This window comes from Anomaloglossus baeobatrachus, chromosome 3, assembly GCF_048569485.1.
Source record: "Anomaloglossus baeobatrachus isolate aAnoBae1 chromosome 3, aAnoBae1.hap1, whole genome shotgun sequence".
NCBI lineage: Eukaryota > Metazoa > Chordata > Amphibia > Anura > Aromobatidae > Anomaloglossus > Anomaloglossus baeobatrachus.
In genome coordinates this window covers 511,505,076-511,524,937 of record NC_134355.1, presented here as the reverse complement: position 1 = coordinate 511,524,937, position 19,862 = coordinate 511,505,076, and the positions used below count along the sequence as shown (strand labels likewise).

The following is a 19,862-nucleotide window of genomic DNA, read 5'->3' as shown; positions in this document are numbered from 1 at the left end:
AGGGGAGCTGGGTACAGGTTCATCCCCGGACACTGGTTCATGGTCGATCACTTCCATTACTCTCTCATCCACGGGTTGTGGGATTAGTATCACTGGAAGAATCACCGCGCCATTCTGCGTAGGCCAGTCTGCCGGGAAATCACCCATCATGGTATGGATTACCTCCTTTCTTTCCGGTCTGGGAACTGGAGTTTCAGCCGCTACCCTCAATGCTGGTGGGCACCTCTTTAGATGGTCTCGGGAAACCGTGGTCAAGGTTCCTCCTTGGTCACGGCTGATCTGGTAAGCCTTCCCATCTTCCCATCCTGTGGGTTGTATTACATACGGGGTTCGTTCCCATTGATCATCCAGCTTGTGGGTCCTCCTTTTTCGCTTCAGCACTACATCTCCAGGCTGGAAGGGACCAGCTGACGCCTTCTTGTTGAAGCACTGCTCCTGTTGTCCCCGACTCCAACACAAGTTCTTTTCAACATACTCCTGGACCTGTCGGTACTGCGCCCTCCGCTGAGTGTCCCAGTCAGCCGTTGAAGGGAGAGCTTCCGGGGCTTCCAACCCTATTTCTAAATCCACGGGTAGCCGGCCGGGGCGAGCCCTCATCAGGTATGCTGGAGTGCATTTCGTCGAGCTGGAAGGGATGTTGTTATACATATCGACCAAGTCAGGTAGCTTCTCTGGCCACAGGTTCCGCTCTTCCAGCGGCAATGTTTTAAGGAGGTTCAGGACCAGGTGGTTCATCTTTTCACACATGCCATTGGTTTGTGCATGGTAAGACGTGGTCCGGATTTTCTTGCAGCCGTACAACTGGCAGAACTCTTGGAAAACTTCTTCTTCGAAGGCCGGGCCTTGGTCGGTAAGCACCTTCTCGGGGTACCCATGTGGTCGGCAGAAATAAGCCTGAAATGCTCTGGCGGCGGTACGGCCGGTTAGGTCTTTAACTGGGACAACCACCATGAACCTTGAATAGTGGTCTATAATGGTTAGAGCGTAAATGTACCCACTTCGGCTGGGAGTGAGCTTTACATGGTCAAGGGCAACCAGCTCCAGCGGTTGATGCGTAACAATCGGGTGTAGGGGTGCCTTCTGGCTTGCCTCATCCTTCCTTCTCAACACGCAAGGGCCACATTCTCTGCACCAGGCCTCTACAGATTCCCGCATTCCACTCCAATAGAACCGCTCTCTCAACAACATCTCCAGCTTCTTCCACCCGAAATGCCCAGCACCATCATGGTATGCTTGCAGGATGGTGGGCACGTTAGCCTGGGGGATCACCAGCTGGCGGACCTTCTCATGGGTTTTCGGATTAATCAGCTCACGATACAACTTTCCCTGGTGGAGGTACAGCCGGGTCCGTTCTCGCCACAGGCATTGGGCTTCGGCAGGGGCGGCAGGGTCTATCCCAGCAGAGCCCTGTTCCACCAGGGTCTTGACCAGGCGGACAGCAGGTGCCTGGTCCTGAGCTTCCTGCCACTCCTGACTGGGCAGCGGGTCCAGGTTCAACCGTTGTTGATGGACATACACCTTCTCAGTCAACGGCCGGTGAAATGCAGGCAACTCGATCTCTTCGAGGTCATCGTCCTCCGGCCCTTCTTCCGACAGGTGGGGCAACCGGGAGAGTGCATCGGCATTGACGTTGGTACGGCCGGCCCGGTACTTGATAGTGAAATCATAGTTGGCTAACCTGGCCACCCACCGCTGCTCCAATGCGCCCAGCTTGGCCGTATCTAGATGGGTCAGCGGATTATTATCTGTATATGCGGTGAACATGGCTGCTGCCAGGTAATGACGGAACCGCTCGGTGATAGCCCACACCAGAGCCAAGAGCTCCAGCTTGAAGGAGCTGTAGTTCTCAGGGTTTCTCTCAGTCGGTCGGAGTTTTCGGCTAGCATAAGCTATTACCTTTTCCTTTCCGTCTTGGACCTGGGATAGAACAGCCCCCAAGCCCACATTGCTGGCATCCGTGTAACAATGGACAAATGGGCGGTTGTAGTCAGGGTACGCTAGGATTTCCTCCCCGGTCAGGGCCGTCTTCAGCTGACGGAATAATTCCTCATGCTTATCTTCCCACACCAATGGAGCTCCTAGGGGTCTACCACCCTTGGTCTATCCCACGAGGAGGTCTTGCATGGGGGCAGCCATCTTCGTGTACCCCTTAATGAAGCGACGGTAATATCCCACCAGGCCCAGAAACTGCCTCACTTCCCTCACCGTGGTCGGTCTCGTCCAGTCCTGGATGGCGGTAATCTTCTCGGGGTCAGGGGCGACACCTTCTGCACCAACCACATGCCCTCAGTACTGCACTCTGGGTTTCAGCAGATGACAATTTGAGGGCTTCAACTTCATCCCATATTTAGCAAGGGACGCGAACACCTCGGCTAGGTGCTCCAGGTGGACTTCATACGTCTGGGAGTACACAATCACATCATCCAGGTACAGCAAGATGGTCTTGAAATTTAGATGCCCCAGACAGCATTCCATCAGCCGTTGGAAGGTTCCAGGGGCATTGCACAGCCCGAACGGCATGCTATTGAACTCGCAGAGTCCCGTAGGGGTGGCAAATGAAGTCTTCTCTCGGTCTTCTGGCGCCACAGCCACCTGCCAGTACCCACTGGTGAGGTCAAGGGTGGAAAAGTAGTTAGCGGTTCTCAGCGCAGCCAGGGACTTCTCAATGCGGGGCAGAGGGTAAGCGTCCTTATGCGTTATCTGGTTAATTTTTCGGTAATCCACACACATCCGCATGGTGCCATCCTTCTTCTTAACCAGTAACAAGGGGGCGGCCCAGGGACTACAGCTGTCCCTAATAACCCCTGCCTCCTTCATGTTCCTCAACATGTCCTTGGCACATTGGTAGTGTGCAGGGGGAATAGGCCTGTACCTCTCTTTAATAGGGGGGTGCTCACCGGTGGGGATATGGTGTTGGACCCCTTTAATCTGCCCAAAGTTTAGGGGATGTTTGCTAAAAACTCGCTCGTACTCCCGTACCACCCGGTATACCCCTTCTTTGTGATGTGCAGGGGTATCGTCAGTGCCTACGTGTAGCTCTCGGCACCACTCATCTAACTCCCCCTGGGATGGGTGAGTGCTGGCAGTAGGCGGTGAGGTGGGGGGAACGGCCTCATGGATGGTGTGGGGATCCAGAGTGAGCAACTTGGCAAGGGTAGCGTACCGGGGAAGCCTGACTTCTTCCTCCCCGCAGTTCAGCACCCTCACGGGCACTCTCCTCTTCTTTACGTCTACCACCCCTCGGGCGGCCATTACTGTGGGCCAGTGTTCAGAGGGCATGGGTTCTATCATGGCGGGGTAGTCACGCCCCTGGGGCCCCACCGTTGCCCTACACCAAATCATCATCTCGCTCCTGGGAGGTACAATCAAAGGGGCAACATCCGTCACTCTCACCCCACCAATCTCTACTCCTGTCGAGTTCACATGTTGGCGGTACATCAGGGCTCGGATCTCACGCTGCACAGCTCTCTGTCGGCTCCCCACCGCCGTGGCGGCCAGCTGCTGCAGTAGGGTCAGCACGTCACTCATACAGTGCTCCATCACGTTAGTCCCTAGCACTACCTTCGGGTTATGATCACTGGATTCATTCATTATCACAATCATACCCTAGTGTTGCAGTTCAGCTCGTCCCATAGTCATGGCCACTTGTTTGTACCCCACTTGGGTCAATGGGAGTCCATCAGCAGCAATCAGTGTCATACTGGCGTCTGGGGGAGCCAGTTCGTCTTTTCCCCAATACCGTTGATACAGTGTGTATGGTATGGTGGTTACCTGTGATCCAGTGTCCAGAAGAGCCATTAGCGGGATACCGTCCACTGCCACGGGGATGATGGGTCGGGCTCCAATGTACCGGTCCCGCCAGTCTGGGGGGCCATGGGGTTCTACTCCTGAGGATTGGCCCGTGGCCCCAGGGGTTGCTCGTTTAACGGACACCGTCGAGAGTAGTGGCCAGGCTTGCTGCACCTGTAACAAATAGGGGGCCCATACCGTGGGTCATTGGCCCTTCTCCGCTGCATCCAGGGGACGTCCTCGGGGCTGTCAGCGAGCTGCATCTTTGCCGGGGGCTGGGACCTGGTTGGAGGCTGGAGTGAGGCAAGGATTTTGGCGAGGTCCCCATTTATGCGGCGGACTTTGGCAGCCAGCTCTTCCATCATGCCGCTTGGGGTTGCAGGTACTGAAGGTGTTGGGAGGACAGGGGCCACCACGACGGGAGCCGTCTCAGCTGGCCATGGGGCTGCCTCAGGGACTTCCGCTGCTGGAGGCTGCAGGGCTTTAATGGCCCGTTCCTTTAACACGACAAAGCCAACATCAGGGTGTTCTAAGGCCCAGAGCCGAAGTTGCTTGCGGTCCTCCGAGGACCTTATCCCTTGTACAAACTGTTCCACCAGCATTTTGTTGCTGTCCGCATCGTTGATGGGGTCTACCCGCTTCAGTGTGCGGAGGGCGGTTTGTAGACGCAAGGCGTAGTCCCGAATGCTATCCGCAGGCCGTTGCCGGCATTGGTAAAACTGCATCCGCAGCTCAGCTTCGGTACGGGTCTCAAAGGCAGCCTGTAACTTCTCAAAGATGGTGGCTACAGAGAACCGGTCCCCCTCAGCCCAGGTCTCCGCCTCCTGCTCAGCCGTGCCGGTTAGCTGCCCCAGCACTACCTCTACACGTTGCTTATCGGTTAGGGGGTACAACTCTAGTAGCGGGCTAATCTTCTTCCGGAAGACCTGCAACGCATCAGGTTTCCCATCGTACTGCGGCAGCCAGGTAGCTCCGGGCACATAGGGCAAGGAAAACGGCATCACCTGAGCGAGCGCTGGGGCCACAGCACCTCCCGCCAGCGCGGCCGGCACCTAGGCGGGCCCATTCCCATCTGCGGGTGCCGCCGCGGCTGCGTCCGCCGCTCCTCCAGCGGCTCCGTCGGGCGCAGACATCTTGTTTCCGTCCCCCTTAGTCTTTTCCCGACTCCTCCTCTACAGGGGCGGGGTTTTGATTTTCGCGCCTCCACTGCTCGAGGAAACGCTCGAGCGGGGACTTTTCGCGCCCAAGATGGCGGCTTCTCAAATTTTTCGGCTGGGCACCTCCGGCAGTCACAAGGCGCACCTCTACCAGACGGCAGAGCGGTAAGATCCTGTTCGTGACGCCAAGTTGTCGCGGGCGGAGGAGGGGACGCTGCGCTCACCCACTGCTCGGGTCCGGCTGCTGCTGCTCGGTGGTGGCTCGAGCGGTGGGCCGGATCCCGGGGACTCGAGCGGTGTTCCTCGCCCGTGAGTGAAAAGGGGGTTTGGTTTTGGGGATTTATTGTCCGTGACGCCACCCACGGTTGTGGTGAGATTGGTGACACCACCGCTGCTCTGGACGGGGATCCCGGGAGCGATGACAGGGAGCAGCTTGGATGTTGGTTCTCCCCTCCGTGGGTAGGGGGTTGGTTGTCCCGGGGCCCGGTGATGGGGTAGGGATGGATGGCAGGCGGGTTACGGGGCCTGGTGAGGTGCAGGGTCGCGGGGGCAGCGCTGTGCCGCACGGCACGGTAGTACTCACTCAGCCAATCATGAACACAAAGTCTCCGGTAAAACAAACGGCTGGATGGACGCGTCCCACAGACGGCTGCGGTGTTTCTCCTCCCGGCAGGTTGATGGTGACTGCCTTTCCCTGCACCTGTGTAGTGTAGACAGTTCCAATGGGTTCCCACCGGTAACCCGCTCCCCAGCTTGGATATGTGCTGAAGGAGCCCCTTTTGCCTGCAGGCTCTGGCCCTGGGAACTGTAGCCTTGGCGGTGACTGTGTTTCCCTCTAACGGTTGGACTGTTGCCTTCTATCGGGACTTGGCTGCTGGGAAACCCCGGAGGTTCCCTTCGCTAACGGATTTGACAATTTCAGCGGCGACTCCTAGCCTTGTCGGGGTCCGTAAGCCCTGCCGGTTGGTGCTGGCTTCTCTTTGCGTACCGGTCCGGTACCGCCGGGCCACCGCCCGTCCACGGTCCTTACGGCTAGCTCCAATAGGCCTCTCCTGCAGACGGTCACCACCGTCTGCCAACCTTGCTGTTCCGTCCGGGCCACATACCCGGACCAACGTCAGACTGCTCTTTTACCACCTCACTTCTCCACTTCCAAACTAATCTGCTCTGCTGTTCCCACCTCCAGGACTGTGAACTCCTCGGTGGGCGGGACCAACCACCTGGCCCACCCCCTGGTGTGAACATCAGCCCCTGGAGGGAGGCAACAAGGATTTTTGTTTGACTTAGGTGTGCCTGACCGGGGTGTGGGGTGTGTTGGTGTAGTACCTGTGACGTCCTGGCTTGTCCAGGGCGCCACATTTACGTCCCGCTCATCTCAGCTCCTCCGCTTCTATTGGCCGCCTGCTGTGTGACGTCGCTATGACGCCGCACGACCCGCCCCCTTAATAAGGAGGCGGGTCGCCGGCCAGAGCGACGTCGCAGGGCAGGTGAGTACATGTGAAGCTGGCGTAGCGATAATGTTCGCTACGCCACCTATCACCATGATATCGCAGCTGCGACGGGGGCGGGGACTATCGCGCTCGGCATCGCAAGCATCGGCTTGCAATGTCGTAGTGTACAAAGTGCCCCTTACAGTACATGGAATTTGACACAAGATGTTACGGAAAATAATATATTGGTATCAATTACAAGCATGAAAAAGCTAAGCGCAGGTCTTACTAGAAAATACAATAACTGCTATGGGGAACCGAGGAAAGCTGAAGTGAAATATATGAATAGTAACATTAAAGTCTACTATGGAGGACTGATCCTTTTGACTTTCTATGTTGTTTCATAATGCATATATAGCAGTCTAAACATCTTGAACATTTACTTTGCTTTCTACCATTATAACTAACTAAAGAAAGATATATATTTTTTCCATATGCAGGTTCAATTTTCGGGCATTACGTTGGACCAGAGCCATGATGTTTGCTATTGATGAGATTAATAAAAGAAAAGACATTCTACCAAAAATTACTTTGGGTTACCAAATTTTTGATACGTGCTTTACTATCTCCAAATCTGTTGAAGCGACCTTAACATTTCTTACTGGACAGAATGAAACCCACCCGAACTTCCGTTGCAGTGCAGGAGCACCATTAGCGGCAGTGATTGGAGCAGGAGGATCAGCCTTGTCCATTGCTACTGCCAGAATACTGGGGCTCTATTATTTTCCACAGGTAAATTCTTAATTTACTTTAAATGTATATTATGGAAATTGAAAAATAGAGCTAATTAAATGGTGTCCATCACCCCCAAAATACATATTAAATGGGCTATACAGTGTTGTAGGGACTTAACCCCTATAACAACCATACTAGCCCTGTACCTAGCACTGGTACAGTGCCTGAGAAAATATCTTTTAATTCATATACAAATGAGGAGGTTTTGGCACACCCTTGGTGTGGCCAAGAGTTTGGTCCTCTTATGATTGACAGTATTCTCTTTCTAGAGCGAGCACTGTCTCAACGCTGCCGACATGTGTGTGACCACGCTCGCATACTGTGGCTGGGTATGTTCTTCTACCTGTCTTCCTACTTTTGATGATGTTAGCAGCAGTTCCTGGTGTTTTAGTGTAGAAGCAGGCAAAAAGAAAGAAGAAGCAAGCTCGGTCAAACATAAGCGGAGAAAGGGCCCCAATATGCAAATGAGGAGGCTTAATGGTGCACCAATATCTTGGCCATGTGTGATGCCCTGGGCAAGCCAGGGGTCACAGGTCATAACACCACACGCACCCCACATTCCCTGCAGGTACACACTAAGTCAAAACTAAAATCCTTGTTGCCTTCCTCCAGGGGCTGGTGTCCACACCAGGGGGTGGGCCAGGCGGTTGGCTCCGCCCACCGAGGAGTTCACAGCCCTGGAGGCGGGAAAACCAGGCAGATTAGCTTGAGAGTTGAAAGTGTGAGGAGTAAACAGTGAAGTGGAAGGAGGAAAAGTAGAGAAAGTGAAGAAAGTGACAGCAAAAAGCCTGAAGTTGGTCCGGGTGTGTGCCCCGGACTGAGACAGCAAGGTTGGCAGACGGCGGTGACCGTCTGCAGGCGAGACTGATTGGAGGTTGCCGAAAGGACCGTGGACGGGTGGTGACCCGGCGGTACCGGAGCGGTATACGAAGATTAGTCAGCACCAGGGCAGGGGCCTTTCGGATCCCGGCAAGGCTAGGAGTCGCCATAATTTGCCAAATCCGTCAGTGAAGGGGACGACTGTCTCCCAACAACCAAGTCCCGATTGAAGGCAACAGTACAACCGTTAAGGGGAGACATCGCCACCGCCAAGGCACCAGTTTCCCAGGGCCAGCGCCTGCGGGCAAGAGTGGAGCTCCTGCGGTTCATATCCAAGCTGGGGAGCGGGTTACCGGTGGGAACCCATCGCTACCAAAGAACAACACATAGGTGCAGGGAAGAGACCGTCACCGTCAACTGCAGGGGACATCGGCAACGTAACCGTCTGAGGGACCCGTCCAACCAGCCGTTTGTTTACCGAGAACTGTGTCGTGTTTACTGGCTGAGTGAGTACCTCCGTGCCGTGCGGCACAGCGCTGCCCCTGCGCCCCTGCACCTCCACAGGCCCCCTAGCCCGCCTGTCCACCATCCCAACTCCATCACTGGGCCCCGGGATCACCAACCCCTACCCACGGAGGGGCAACACAACAACTGGCTGCTCCATACCATCACTCCCGGGATCCCCAGCCAGAGCAGCGGTGGTGTACACTCAATTACCACAACCGTGGGTGGCGTCACGGACAATAAACAATCCCCACACCCAAACCCCCTTTCACTCACGGGCGAGGAGCGCCACTAGAGTCCCCGGGATCCGGCCCATCGCTCGAGCCACCGAGCAGCAGCAGGCCGCAGCAGCCGCGGCAGCCGGACCCGAGCAGTGGGAGAGCGCGGCGTCCCCTCCTCCGCCCGCGACAACTTGGCGTCACGAACAGGATCTTACCGCTCTGCCGTCTGGTAGAGGTGCGCCTTGTTACCGCCGGAGGTGTCCGGCCAGAAAATTTCAGAAGCCGCCATCTTTGGCGCGAAGAGTTCCCGCTCGAGCGTCTTCTCGAGTAGCAGAGGCGCGAAGGCCAAAACCCCGCCCCGAGAGAGGAGGGGCCGGAAAGAAGCTAAGGGGGACGCGATGGCGGCTGGCTTCATGTAAACGCAGCTATAAAAACAGGGACACGAATGGAGAGATGGCGGCGTCCTCGAATTGGAGCGCGGGAATCCCCGCAACCGGAGCACCCAAGCTCTGGGGGAAATAAGGAGGAGTAGCCTTTGAAGACTGCGGCCCGGGTGAGCTCCCCGCCGGGACCGCTGAGTGGCTGGAGCGGGAGTTGGGTCGGTTCTGCTTGAAGGTGAGGGCGCAGAGCTTGCAGCAGTTGATGGATTGGAAGGCGGAGATGCGAAGGATGGTTGCCGTAGTGGGGGCCCGTGAGCAAGGGGCCGCTGCAGCCGTGCCGCGTCGCGATCAGTCCACCCAAACCCCAGAACCGGCCCTAATTGAGTGGGAGACGGACATCAGTACCGCGGCCGGGGGTCCGGAGAGAATGTCGTTGATGGAGGAAGAGGTCCCAAGTATGCCGCCTCCGCCGCCATTCCTAACGGCTGTCAGTGATTCGGGGTTGAACTGCCAGTGGAAGGAAAACCCCATGTACCGCTCGGTCCCGGAGTGGGCCGACCCCCTGCGGTGGTAGCCGCCTCAAGGTCAGCGGATTCCCGCTGCAGTAGTCCCCGTTGGGACCACCACTCTGTTTGTTTGCAAGTTATAAAATGATGATAAGCAAGATGATTACCGAACAGTTACCTGATTAACCGTGATTGGAAAAAACGGCCGTTGCCGGCACCGTTGTCCCCGTGGGGACCGTTTAAAAAGTTGCATAAGGGACTCCTTATGGACAAGCCCGTGAACTTGCAGGGCAACCACAAACATTAGTGGGATGTAAATAAAAATCTGTTGTTGCAGCTACCGTTACCGCCTCCGGAGAGGCAGGTTGGAGGGAGGGCCCACAGTAGAGCCGGCTGGGGCCCAGCCACCACAGGAACCGGTGGCTACCCTCTGGAGGGGAAGGACAGATCCCGCTCGGGTAACTTGTGCTGGACTGGGGTCAAGGGGTGCTGCCTGGGTTTTAGGGGCAGCATCAGGGCCAGGTTACTTGGGTGGGAGAGAGCGGAGCCGCAACCGTTAAAATGTTTGCAACGTTTAAGTACCGAACCTCCCGATGTGGGATGATGTCATAAGTTGTATTATGTTTACCGTTTTTCTATTTTCACAGAAAACAAAAAGGAAAATAAAACTGGTGTTGGACGGGCAGCCCGAGGACGGTCTGCGTTTTGCTAAGGGGGAATGTGACGCCCTGGGCAAGCCAGGGGTCACAGGTCATAACACCACACGCACCCCACATTCCCTGCAGGTACACACTAAGTCAAAACTAAAATCCTTGTTGCCTTCCTTCAGGGGCTGGTGTCCACACCAGGGGGTGGGCCAGGCAGTTGGCTCCGCCCACCGAGGAGTTCACAGCCCTGGAGGCGGGAAAACCAGGCAGATTAGCTTGAGAGTTGAAAGTGTGAGGAGTAAACAGTGAAGTGGAAGGAGGAAAAGTAGAGAAAGTGAAGAAAGTGACAGCAAGAAGCCTGAAGTTGGTCCGGGTGTGTGCCCCGGACTGAGACAGGAAGGTTGGCAGACGGCGGTGACCGTCTGCAGGCGAGACTGATTGGAGGTTGCCGAAAGGACCATGGACGGGTGGTGACCCGGCGGTACTGGAGCGGTATACGAAGATTAGTCAGCACCAGGGCAGGGGCCTTTCGGATCCCGGCAAGGCTAGGAGTCGCCATAATTTGCCAAATCCGTCAGTTATGGGGACGACTGTCTCCCAACAACCAAGTTCCGATTGAAGGCAACAGTCCAACCGTTAAGGGGAGACATCGCCACCGCCAAGGCACCAGTTTCCCAGGGCCAGCGCCTGCGGGCAAGAGTGGAGCTCCTCCGGTTCATATCCAAGCTGGGGAGCGGGTTACCAGTGGGAACCCATCGCTACCAAACAACAACACATAGGTGCAGGGAAGAGACCGTCACCGTCAACTGCAGGGGACATCGGCAACGTAACCGTCTGAGGGACCCGTCCAACCAGCCGTTTGTTTACCGAGAACTGTGTCGTGTTTACTGGCTGAGTGAGTACCTCTGTGCCGTGCGGCACAGCGCTGCCCCTGCGCCCCTGCACCTCCACAGGCCCCCTAGCCTGCCTGTCCACCATCCCAACTCCATCACTGGGCCCCGGGATCACCAACCCCTACCCACGGAGGGGCAACACAACAACTGGCTGCTCCATACCATCATTCCCGGGATCCCCAGCCAGAGCAGCGGTGGTGTACACTCAATCACCACAACCGTGGGTGGCGTCACGGACAATAAACAATCCCCACACCCAAACCCCCTTTCACTCACGGGCGAGGAGCGCCGCTAGAGTCCCCGGGATCCGGCCCATCGCTCGAGCCACCGAGCAGCAGCAGGCCGCAGCAGCCGCGGCAGCCGGACCCGAGCAGTGGGAGAGCGCGGCGTCCCCTCCTCCGCCCGCGACACATGCAAAAGGTTCACTGAAGGCTCCTCATTTGCATCTGAATTAAAAGTTATTTTCTTATGCATTTTGGGGTGTAATAGACACCCTTGACCAGTATATGACATTGCAGTAGAGTTAACATCATGTGTTTGTGACCTAGTGTGATCTAGATATGTGAAACACTTGCCAGCTCCTGACTAGAGATGAGCCACCCCCCCTAGCATTCGAGTTCGGTTCGGTTCGTCGAACGGAGGATCCGTTCGACGAACGTTCGACGAATCGTTCGACGAACCACTCGAACCCCACTGAAAACAATGGCAGGCAAACACAAACACATAAAAACACATAGAAAACACCTTCCAAGGTGTCCAAAAGGTGACAAACAACTCCCAAGACACCACAAACACATGGGAAAGTGACAAGGACATATATTCATGCGAAAACAAAAGAGCTGCATGAGTAAAAAGAGGAGGAGACTCAGATATCGGAGTATCTGCAAGTGAACATCGATGCCATTACTGTGCAACTTGAGTCTTGCTCATTTTGGGCTTCCAATCTGGATAAATTGCCTGAGCTCGCCACTTACACCTTGGGGATCTTGTTGTGTCCCGCAGCCAGCGTTCTCTCGGAACGTGTCTTCAGTGCTGCTGCGTGTGTGCTGACAGATAAGCGCACGCATCTGTCCAGTGACAATGTGGACAGACGAACATTCATCAAGATGCACAAGTCATGGATCACAGAGGACTTTTCTACCCCTGTGTCATCCAGGGGAGGTCAAAGGTTGGTGTATTTTTGAGAGTGCTTCATGCAAAGCATCTTTTTAAGATTGCAACTGGGGGACAACTGATGCCAGTGAAGTGGGTGGTGTGTGTGTGGCCCAATTTTCGGAAACGAGGGAGACTGTGGTTGGAGTTCCCTTGCTGTGTTGTACATGATTTTAGAAGGGTATGTCATGCCTAAAAGGTTGACTTTCAGTATCTGCAAGCTGTTGGCTACAGAAATGCTGCCTTTCCACCCTTTTTACACAGAGGATTTTCGAGACCTTATGCCCATCGCAGTGCCCCAAGAGCCGATGTCCAGTCGCCACTCCTTTTCCAAGAAAGGCGTGCCCGCGCTACACCAGCATGTCGCACACAACATCACTGCTTCCTTGAGAAACTCTGTGTGTGACAGGGTGCATTTCACCACAGATAGTTGGACCAGTAAGCATGGACAGTGGCGTTACATGTCACTGACTGGGCAATGGGTTACTATGGGGAGAGATGGAGAAGGGTCTGTTGTACAAGTCTTGCCATCCCCACGAGTTGTGTGTCAATCCTTCCTCTGTATGTAGTAGTTCCTACACTGCTTCTGCCTCCTCAACCTCGTCTAGGTCCTCAACCTCTGCTCAAAACCTGTCTGGTAAGGCCACCCGCGTTGTAACTGTGCACAAGGAATCCCGCACACCTCCTTACTATGCTGGCAGCAGAGCTCAATGCCATTTAGTGGTCACATTTTTACTTTGAAATGTATGGTAAATGTGAGTCACACCGCTGAGGAGTTGTAGACGGTTAGCTCTGGAGACCGAGTTTCATCAATGGTTGTCTCCACTTATCCAGCAGCCAAGGAAGGCCGTGTGCGACAATGATGCAAACCTGGGTGCGGCCCTTCGCCGGGACAATGTGACACACGTGCCTTTTATGGCTCACGTGTTGAACCTGGTTGTCCAGCAATTTTTAAACCACTATCCTGGCCTACATGGCCTTCTGCAGAGGGCACGCTCGCTATGTGCTCACTTCCACCGTTCACACCCAGCAGATGAACAACTTGCATCGCTCCAAAAGTCTTTCGGTCTGCCTTTTCACAATCGTGCGATTTGCCGACACGCAGGAAGTTGAATCTGCACATGTTGCAGAGGGCACGGTGAAACGCCTGCCTGGATCCACACACTCATACATGCTGTAAAGGATAGCCTAGAGGGAAGCCACTCAACAAGCTGCACCCCTAGAACCCTGAAACCCTTTAACTCCTATATAGGGATTTATAATTACACAGGGCCAAAGGTGATCAATACCTGTGGAAGGCTGCAGTCTGAGAGAGTAGTAGTCAGGCAGGGTCAAACCATGAATTGAGGAACAGGAACAGAATCGGACGGCCAGGACTAAAGCAGGCTTTACACGCTACGACATCGCTCAAGTGATCTCGTTGGGGTCACGGAATTTGTGACGCACATCCAGTCACTTTAGCGATGCCGTTGCGTGTGACACCTATGAGCGATTTTTCATCGTCACAAAAACATGAAAAATCGCTCATCGGTGACATGGGGGTCCATTCTCAAATATCGTTACTGCAGCAGTAACGAAGTTGTTCCTCGTTAATGCGGCAGCACACATCGCTCCGTGTGACACCACAGGAACGAGGAACCTCACCTTACCCGCGTCCCGGCCACAATGCGGAAGGAAGAAGGTGGGCTGGATGTTACGTCCCGCTCATCTCCGCCCCTCCGCTTCTATTGGGCGGCGGTTCAGTGACGCTGCTGTGACGTCGCTGTGACGCTGAACGAACCGCTCCCTTAGAAAGGAGGCGGTTCGCCGGTCACAGCGTCGTCGCAGGGAAGGTAAGTCCGTGTGACGGGTCCGGGCGATGTTGTGCGACACGGGCAGCGATTGGCCCGTGTCGCACAACCGATGGGGGCGGGCACGCACGCTGGCGATATCGGTACCGGTATCGGAATGTGTAAAGCGGCCTTTAATCAGAAAACAAGCAGAGGTCTAATGCGGATCGGGCAACGAGGTACAGCAGGCAGGAGACGTAGTCCGGAAACAAGCGGTAGTCAGCACACAAAATCACAAAACAGAACTGGGCGGAACAGGAACCAGAAGTTCAGAACTATGTCTGGCAGTGGTCAGCAGAAAGGAGAGGCCTAAAAAGGGTGTGGTGTCTTCCCATTGGTTGTGGCTGAATGATGTTACTTCAGCTGTGAGACAACAACCACCTACAGTCAGCCATTTGTACTGCATATCTCAAGGTAACCCTGTCCAGTGGCTATGCAGAACCTGCGGCCACCGGTGCCGCTGTCATCGACTCCTCTTCCATTAACAGCACTATCTACGAAAGGAACACGGTGTCACCTGGCGATTGGAGTACAAGTTGCTGGAGCGGACTCCGGTGGTAACGTAACAGCCGTGTGCGACAATGATGCAAACCTGAGTGCGGCCCTTCGCCAAGGCAATGTGAGACACGTGCCTTGTATGGCTGACGTGTTCAACCTGGTTGTCCAGCAATTTTTAAACCACTATCCCGGCCTACATGGCCTTCTGCAGAGGGTACGCTCGCTATGTGCTCACTTCCACCGTTCACACCCAGTAGATGAACAACTTGCATCGCTCCAGAAGTCTTTCGGTCTGCCTTTTCACAATTGTGCGATTTGCCGACATGCAGGAAGTTGAATCTGCACATGTTGCAGCGCCTATGGCAGCACCGGCGAGCCCTGCTACAATACGTTATGACTATGCAATACAATAGCCTGGGCTAACGAGATCCACATGTGGGGCAGATCACGCTGCTGGAGTGGTCTCAGATCAAGTACCTATGCACCCTTCTTCACAGTTTACAAATGGCGACGAAGATGTTAAGCGCTGACGATGCCATTATCATTATGACAATTACGGTCATCTACATGCTGGAGCACACTCTAAACATTATTCAGAGTCAGGTGGTGGGACAAGAGCAAGGGGAGGAAGTACAGTAGGAGTCATATGCGGAAGGGATAACAAGATCTACAAGGTCCACATGTTCAGCAGCACCAAGGCGGCAAGCATGGGACGGGCGGGGGGGGGGAGGGATTAACAAGGGTGCATAGTATCAGCCAAACTGTTGAAGAAGGTGCAGGAGCCCAGGAAGAAATGGAGGACGAACTGGCGATGGGCATTTGAAGACTCAGTAGATGAGGGAGACAGCTTGATCATATTTCTATTGTGCGAGATTGGGCGGAGAGGGCAGAGGAAGGAAGCATGATTCTCAGCTCTCCGCCACCAACACAGCAAGGACTCCTGGATGCGCAAGACACATGAGCGCCTTCTTGCTGCACTACCTAAAACATGACCCTCTGATCGTCCGAATTCGAAGGAATGCTAACTACTGGGTGGCCACACTCTTAGATCCCCGGTACAAGACAAAATTTGGCAAAATAAGTCCTGTCATAGAAAGGGACGCACGTATGCAGGAGTATCAGCAGAAGCTGGTACGCAATCTTAGATCGGCTTCTCCACTAAACACCAGTGCTGCACACAGTGAATCTCAATGCTTTGTCATGGCTAGGAGGAAATGGTCTTTCACTTCTCCACATCTGAGGGACTGAGGGGTGGATGCTGTGCTGAGACGGCGTTGAATAGGGTGTCCCTGCAGAGTTGCAAATTTGGTTATATACAAAATGAATGGATAAAGGCCATATGCTAGTGGAAAGGGGAACAGGTGTGTTGTAAAGGGGTAAAAAGTTTGTGTCCGTAGGTTTGGTGGTTAAGCAACAGTAACATCTGCTGAACAAACACCATCTGTTACGGGGGACTGGCAGATTTGGATAAGGTCGTATATATCCCAATCGCCAGTCAGGGTCTATCGTGCTCCTACATGGAAAAGGAGATGCTGGCAACCCGAAGGTTAGGCGGAGGATACTGAGCTGGGTGGCTCTGAAACAAATAGTAGCCTGAACCGAGTTAGACGACACTCGGATCTGGAGACTGGGAACCCTGTTAGCGTCACAGGGTCCACACACCCACCCAGCCCAGCCCAGGAACTCCCTGTTAACAACACAGGGGTACAACACAGAGTACGCTGTCCGTATGTGTAGGAAGCACACCTGTGGACAGCAGGCGTAGCAGCAGCAGCCCAGTTAATGTCACTGTGCTGCAGTAGTAGGACTGGTAGAACAGGAGCTGGTCGTAACCGTTCTGCGTTACCAAGTGTAGTGGCGTCCTGCACCGACGCCCTATCCCTGTCTACCTCTGGCCTAAAGCCGCAATGGGTTCAACACATGGAGGTGTGCTCTTTCTGAGCATAATAGAAGACTGCGCACCTCCTTGTTGTCTCCAGCCGCTTTTCTAACCTGGATCCGCCCCAACCCAGGGTGGACCACAATACAGCTCCATGAGCCAAAAGCAGAGTGCCACGTCATCAGTGACATAACTAGCGGCCTATCCGGAACCGCCACTTCTATGATGACCTCATGGCAGCCACGCCCCAAACACCTCACCAGTCATCGTCTGACGAACAATGATGAGGTGCCAAATCATAGGGGCGGGCCTCTGCGAGCCAGTCCAGAGTGGCCACATCATCGAGACACCTGATGCCCTCTGGACTATCATGGAATGAGACCTCACGGACATCGCCGTAGAGTTCCTTTATGGACCTAGCCTCAGATGCAGTAAGTGCCTGAGCATGCTCATTTGCCTGAAAACAGTCTCAGAAAACAGACTATCAGCTTCTGCATGCTCTGTAGGCCCAACACAGGACTTAGACATGGCACGGAGTCCAAGTACCTGTGCAAAGAGGCTTTTCGCACTAAGTGTGGGAGAATGCACAGTAGCACAAACTGAGGACTAAAGCCTGCTTTACACGCTGCAATGTATCTTACAATGTGTCGGCGGGGTCACGTCATAAGTGACGCACATCCGGCATCGTAAGTTACATTGCAGTGTGTGACAGATACGTGCGATTGCGATTGAACGTTAAAACGTTCATCGCATACACATCGTACCTTTCTCTAAAATTGCACATCAGATTGTTCATCGTACCCGGGGTAGTACACATTGCAGTGTGTGACACCCTGGGAACGATGAACAGATCTTACCTACGTCCTGCGGCTCCCGGCCCACAATGTGGAAGGAAGGAGGTGGGCGGGATGTTTACGTCCCGCTCAGCTCCGCCCCTCCACTTCTATTGGCCGGCTGACGCGTGACGTCGATGTGACGCCGAAAGTCCCTCCCACTCCAGGAAGTGGACGTTCGCCGCCCACATCGAGGTCGTATGGAAGGTAAGTTCGTGTGACGGGGGTTAATCGTTTGTGTGGCACGTTCAACAAATTGAACGTGCTGCACATACGATGGGGGCGTTGCAAATCGCATACGATATCGTATGCGAAATTGCAACGTGTAAAGCAGGCTTTAGCCTCAGGAATGGCACAGTCATACTGAGCATGCTCACTAGGCTAAACACTGTACTTAGCCTGTGGTAAATCGGCACACGCATGCACACTAGCCGTCTCTCCACACTTAGACGTGGATGAGGAAGCAGCCAGCTGGACGACCCGAGGGACGGACAAAAATGGCAGCTGACGCCTGGGTGCAACTTGAATCACAGCTGGCTGCTTGCGTCTACGGCGGCACCGATTCGTAACACCAACTACCAGCCAAAATAAGAGGTGTACTTCTTCCCTTGAATAATCTGATATGATCCCTTTTTTAAGGGACACGACCATCGCTACCAAATGTAGATGAGGCAACAAAAAAGCAGGTGCTTCAATGGATTTCCAGTGCTCCATCAAGTGGCCTCTCCTCCACCTCAACTTCAATATCCCAAATACTCCATTCCTCTGTGGCGTCAACCCAATCGCACTTGCTTCCAAACAGCTCACAAGTTTCCACCAGCCCTGTTGAGTATCGGGTAACAGAGATGGTTGAGTCAGCAGAGCTGTTCAGTCACACAATAGCCTGGGAATCAGAGGTCTGCTACAAAGCTGCAGTGAGTACATACAAGGAAATGATCTGCACTGATGCCCAGAAGCTTTGTAAGTCGGATCCAGAACCCGATGAAGAAGGTGCTGATCATAATGTACACCCTCATTCCCAAACTGTAAATCATCCTGGTGGAGACAATGGGGAACATGCTGAGGAGACTCAGATACCTGATTGGAACGACAACTTTACTATTCTGTCAGGGCAGGAAGAGGTTGGCTCAGAGGAGTCAGGACAAGGGGAGTGAAAACACACAGGGTGATGATGAGATTGGAGACCCCACTTACTTTCAAACCAAAGTCAGCCAGTCGATGAGGTCAGCATAGGAGGTGGAGGAGGATGCTACTGACGACGAGGTTACATTGCGTCTTCCTGGACAGAGACAAAGTACTATAAGCACGTCAACAATTGAATCCTCAGCGACAACTCTGCCTCTGAGCAGAAGTCGTGATGGCTCTGCAGGTCGCATGGGCTGTAAGCCATGCCTAGCCTGGGGCTTTTTATACATCGCAAAAGATCACCCAAGTCATGTCATCTGTAAGATTTGTCACCAATCTCTAAGTAGAGTCCAAAAACTCACTATTTTGAGTACTTCGTCCATGAACTGTCACACGGATATGAAGTGATAGCGTGAGGGTGTATTGATGAGCTTTAACCACTATGAATGCAACATGCTTATTTGCCGTTCATTGCATGCATTGTTGCAGACTACCCACAAGGGGATGCTGTTTTTTTTCATCTGCCTTTGACTGTTTGGTCACTATAGCAATAGCAAAACGGTCTTTGGCTGTGGACTTGGAGAGCGGAGGAGGTGCTGTCTGTGAAGTGAAGGAAAAGCTAAAGGTGTGAGTTACAGCAAGGAGCCACCAAGGAAACACTTTGGTGAATTGTGAGGGGATTCGTGTTGGAGTTTGGTGAGGAGGACCGTAACGCCTGTGAGCAGCATCCTCTGCCAGAGACTGACATTCTTCCGGTGCTGTCTATACTGTTTACCAGGAGAGGATCGTAAACTCTATCTTGATGGCAACTGGACACCACGGTACCCGGGTATTGTAGGCTGGGAGCAGACAGTAATGCGTGCACGCAACACTTTGTTTTCTTAGCAAAACACATATCTGTTCTGTTTAGGCCGACTATATAGACAATAAGACTCGATGCCTCTGCTCTGTCAATTTGTCAGTTACAGTTAAAATCATAGAGGGACAGCGACACATGTTTGCATTGATTGTTGATTTACAAGATTTCCAGGACTCTTTTGCTGAGCTGTGTGGTTTGCCTTCACACTGTTATCATCTGCCTTATCTGTGAGGCTTCAACTAACAAGGGTATTCAGGGGGGGGTAATGGGTTTTGTCTATGTTTAGGTAGATAAGTTGTAAACTCTTGTGTTGCGACACTGGTAAGTCGTGTTCGCACACACACACACAATTACTCCTGCTACGCAGAGGGATTACCAGGTAGTAGGCAACTGTTTAGACAGTCCCTTGGTTAGGCAAAAGTTGGTGAGCAGGGGGTATAAATCGCCATTACTAGTGTCGCAGCATAGGGGTGTAGGCTTTTGGAATTAAGAATAGATACTTCTATTCTTTCAGTTTTATGCATGGTTCTTATTGTTTGTTTTTGG

At 53.7% G+C, this 19,862-nt stretch overlaps 1 protein-coding gene across 1 annotated transcript in view; it reads left to right on the top strand.

Annotated features, from left to right (window-relative positions):
* The window catches only part of LOC142295479 (vomeronasal type-2 receptor 1-like), a 144,674-nt gene that overhangs the window by 48,466 nt on the left and 76,346 nt on the right, over positions 1–19,862 (top strand). The window contains exon 2 of the mRNA XM_075338577.1: positions 6,877–7,168. Coding sequence (XP_075194692.1) covers positions 6,877–7,168 — 292 coding nt within the window. The remainder of the gene's footprint in view (positions 1–6,876; positions 7,169–19,862) is intronic.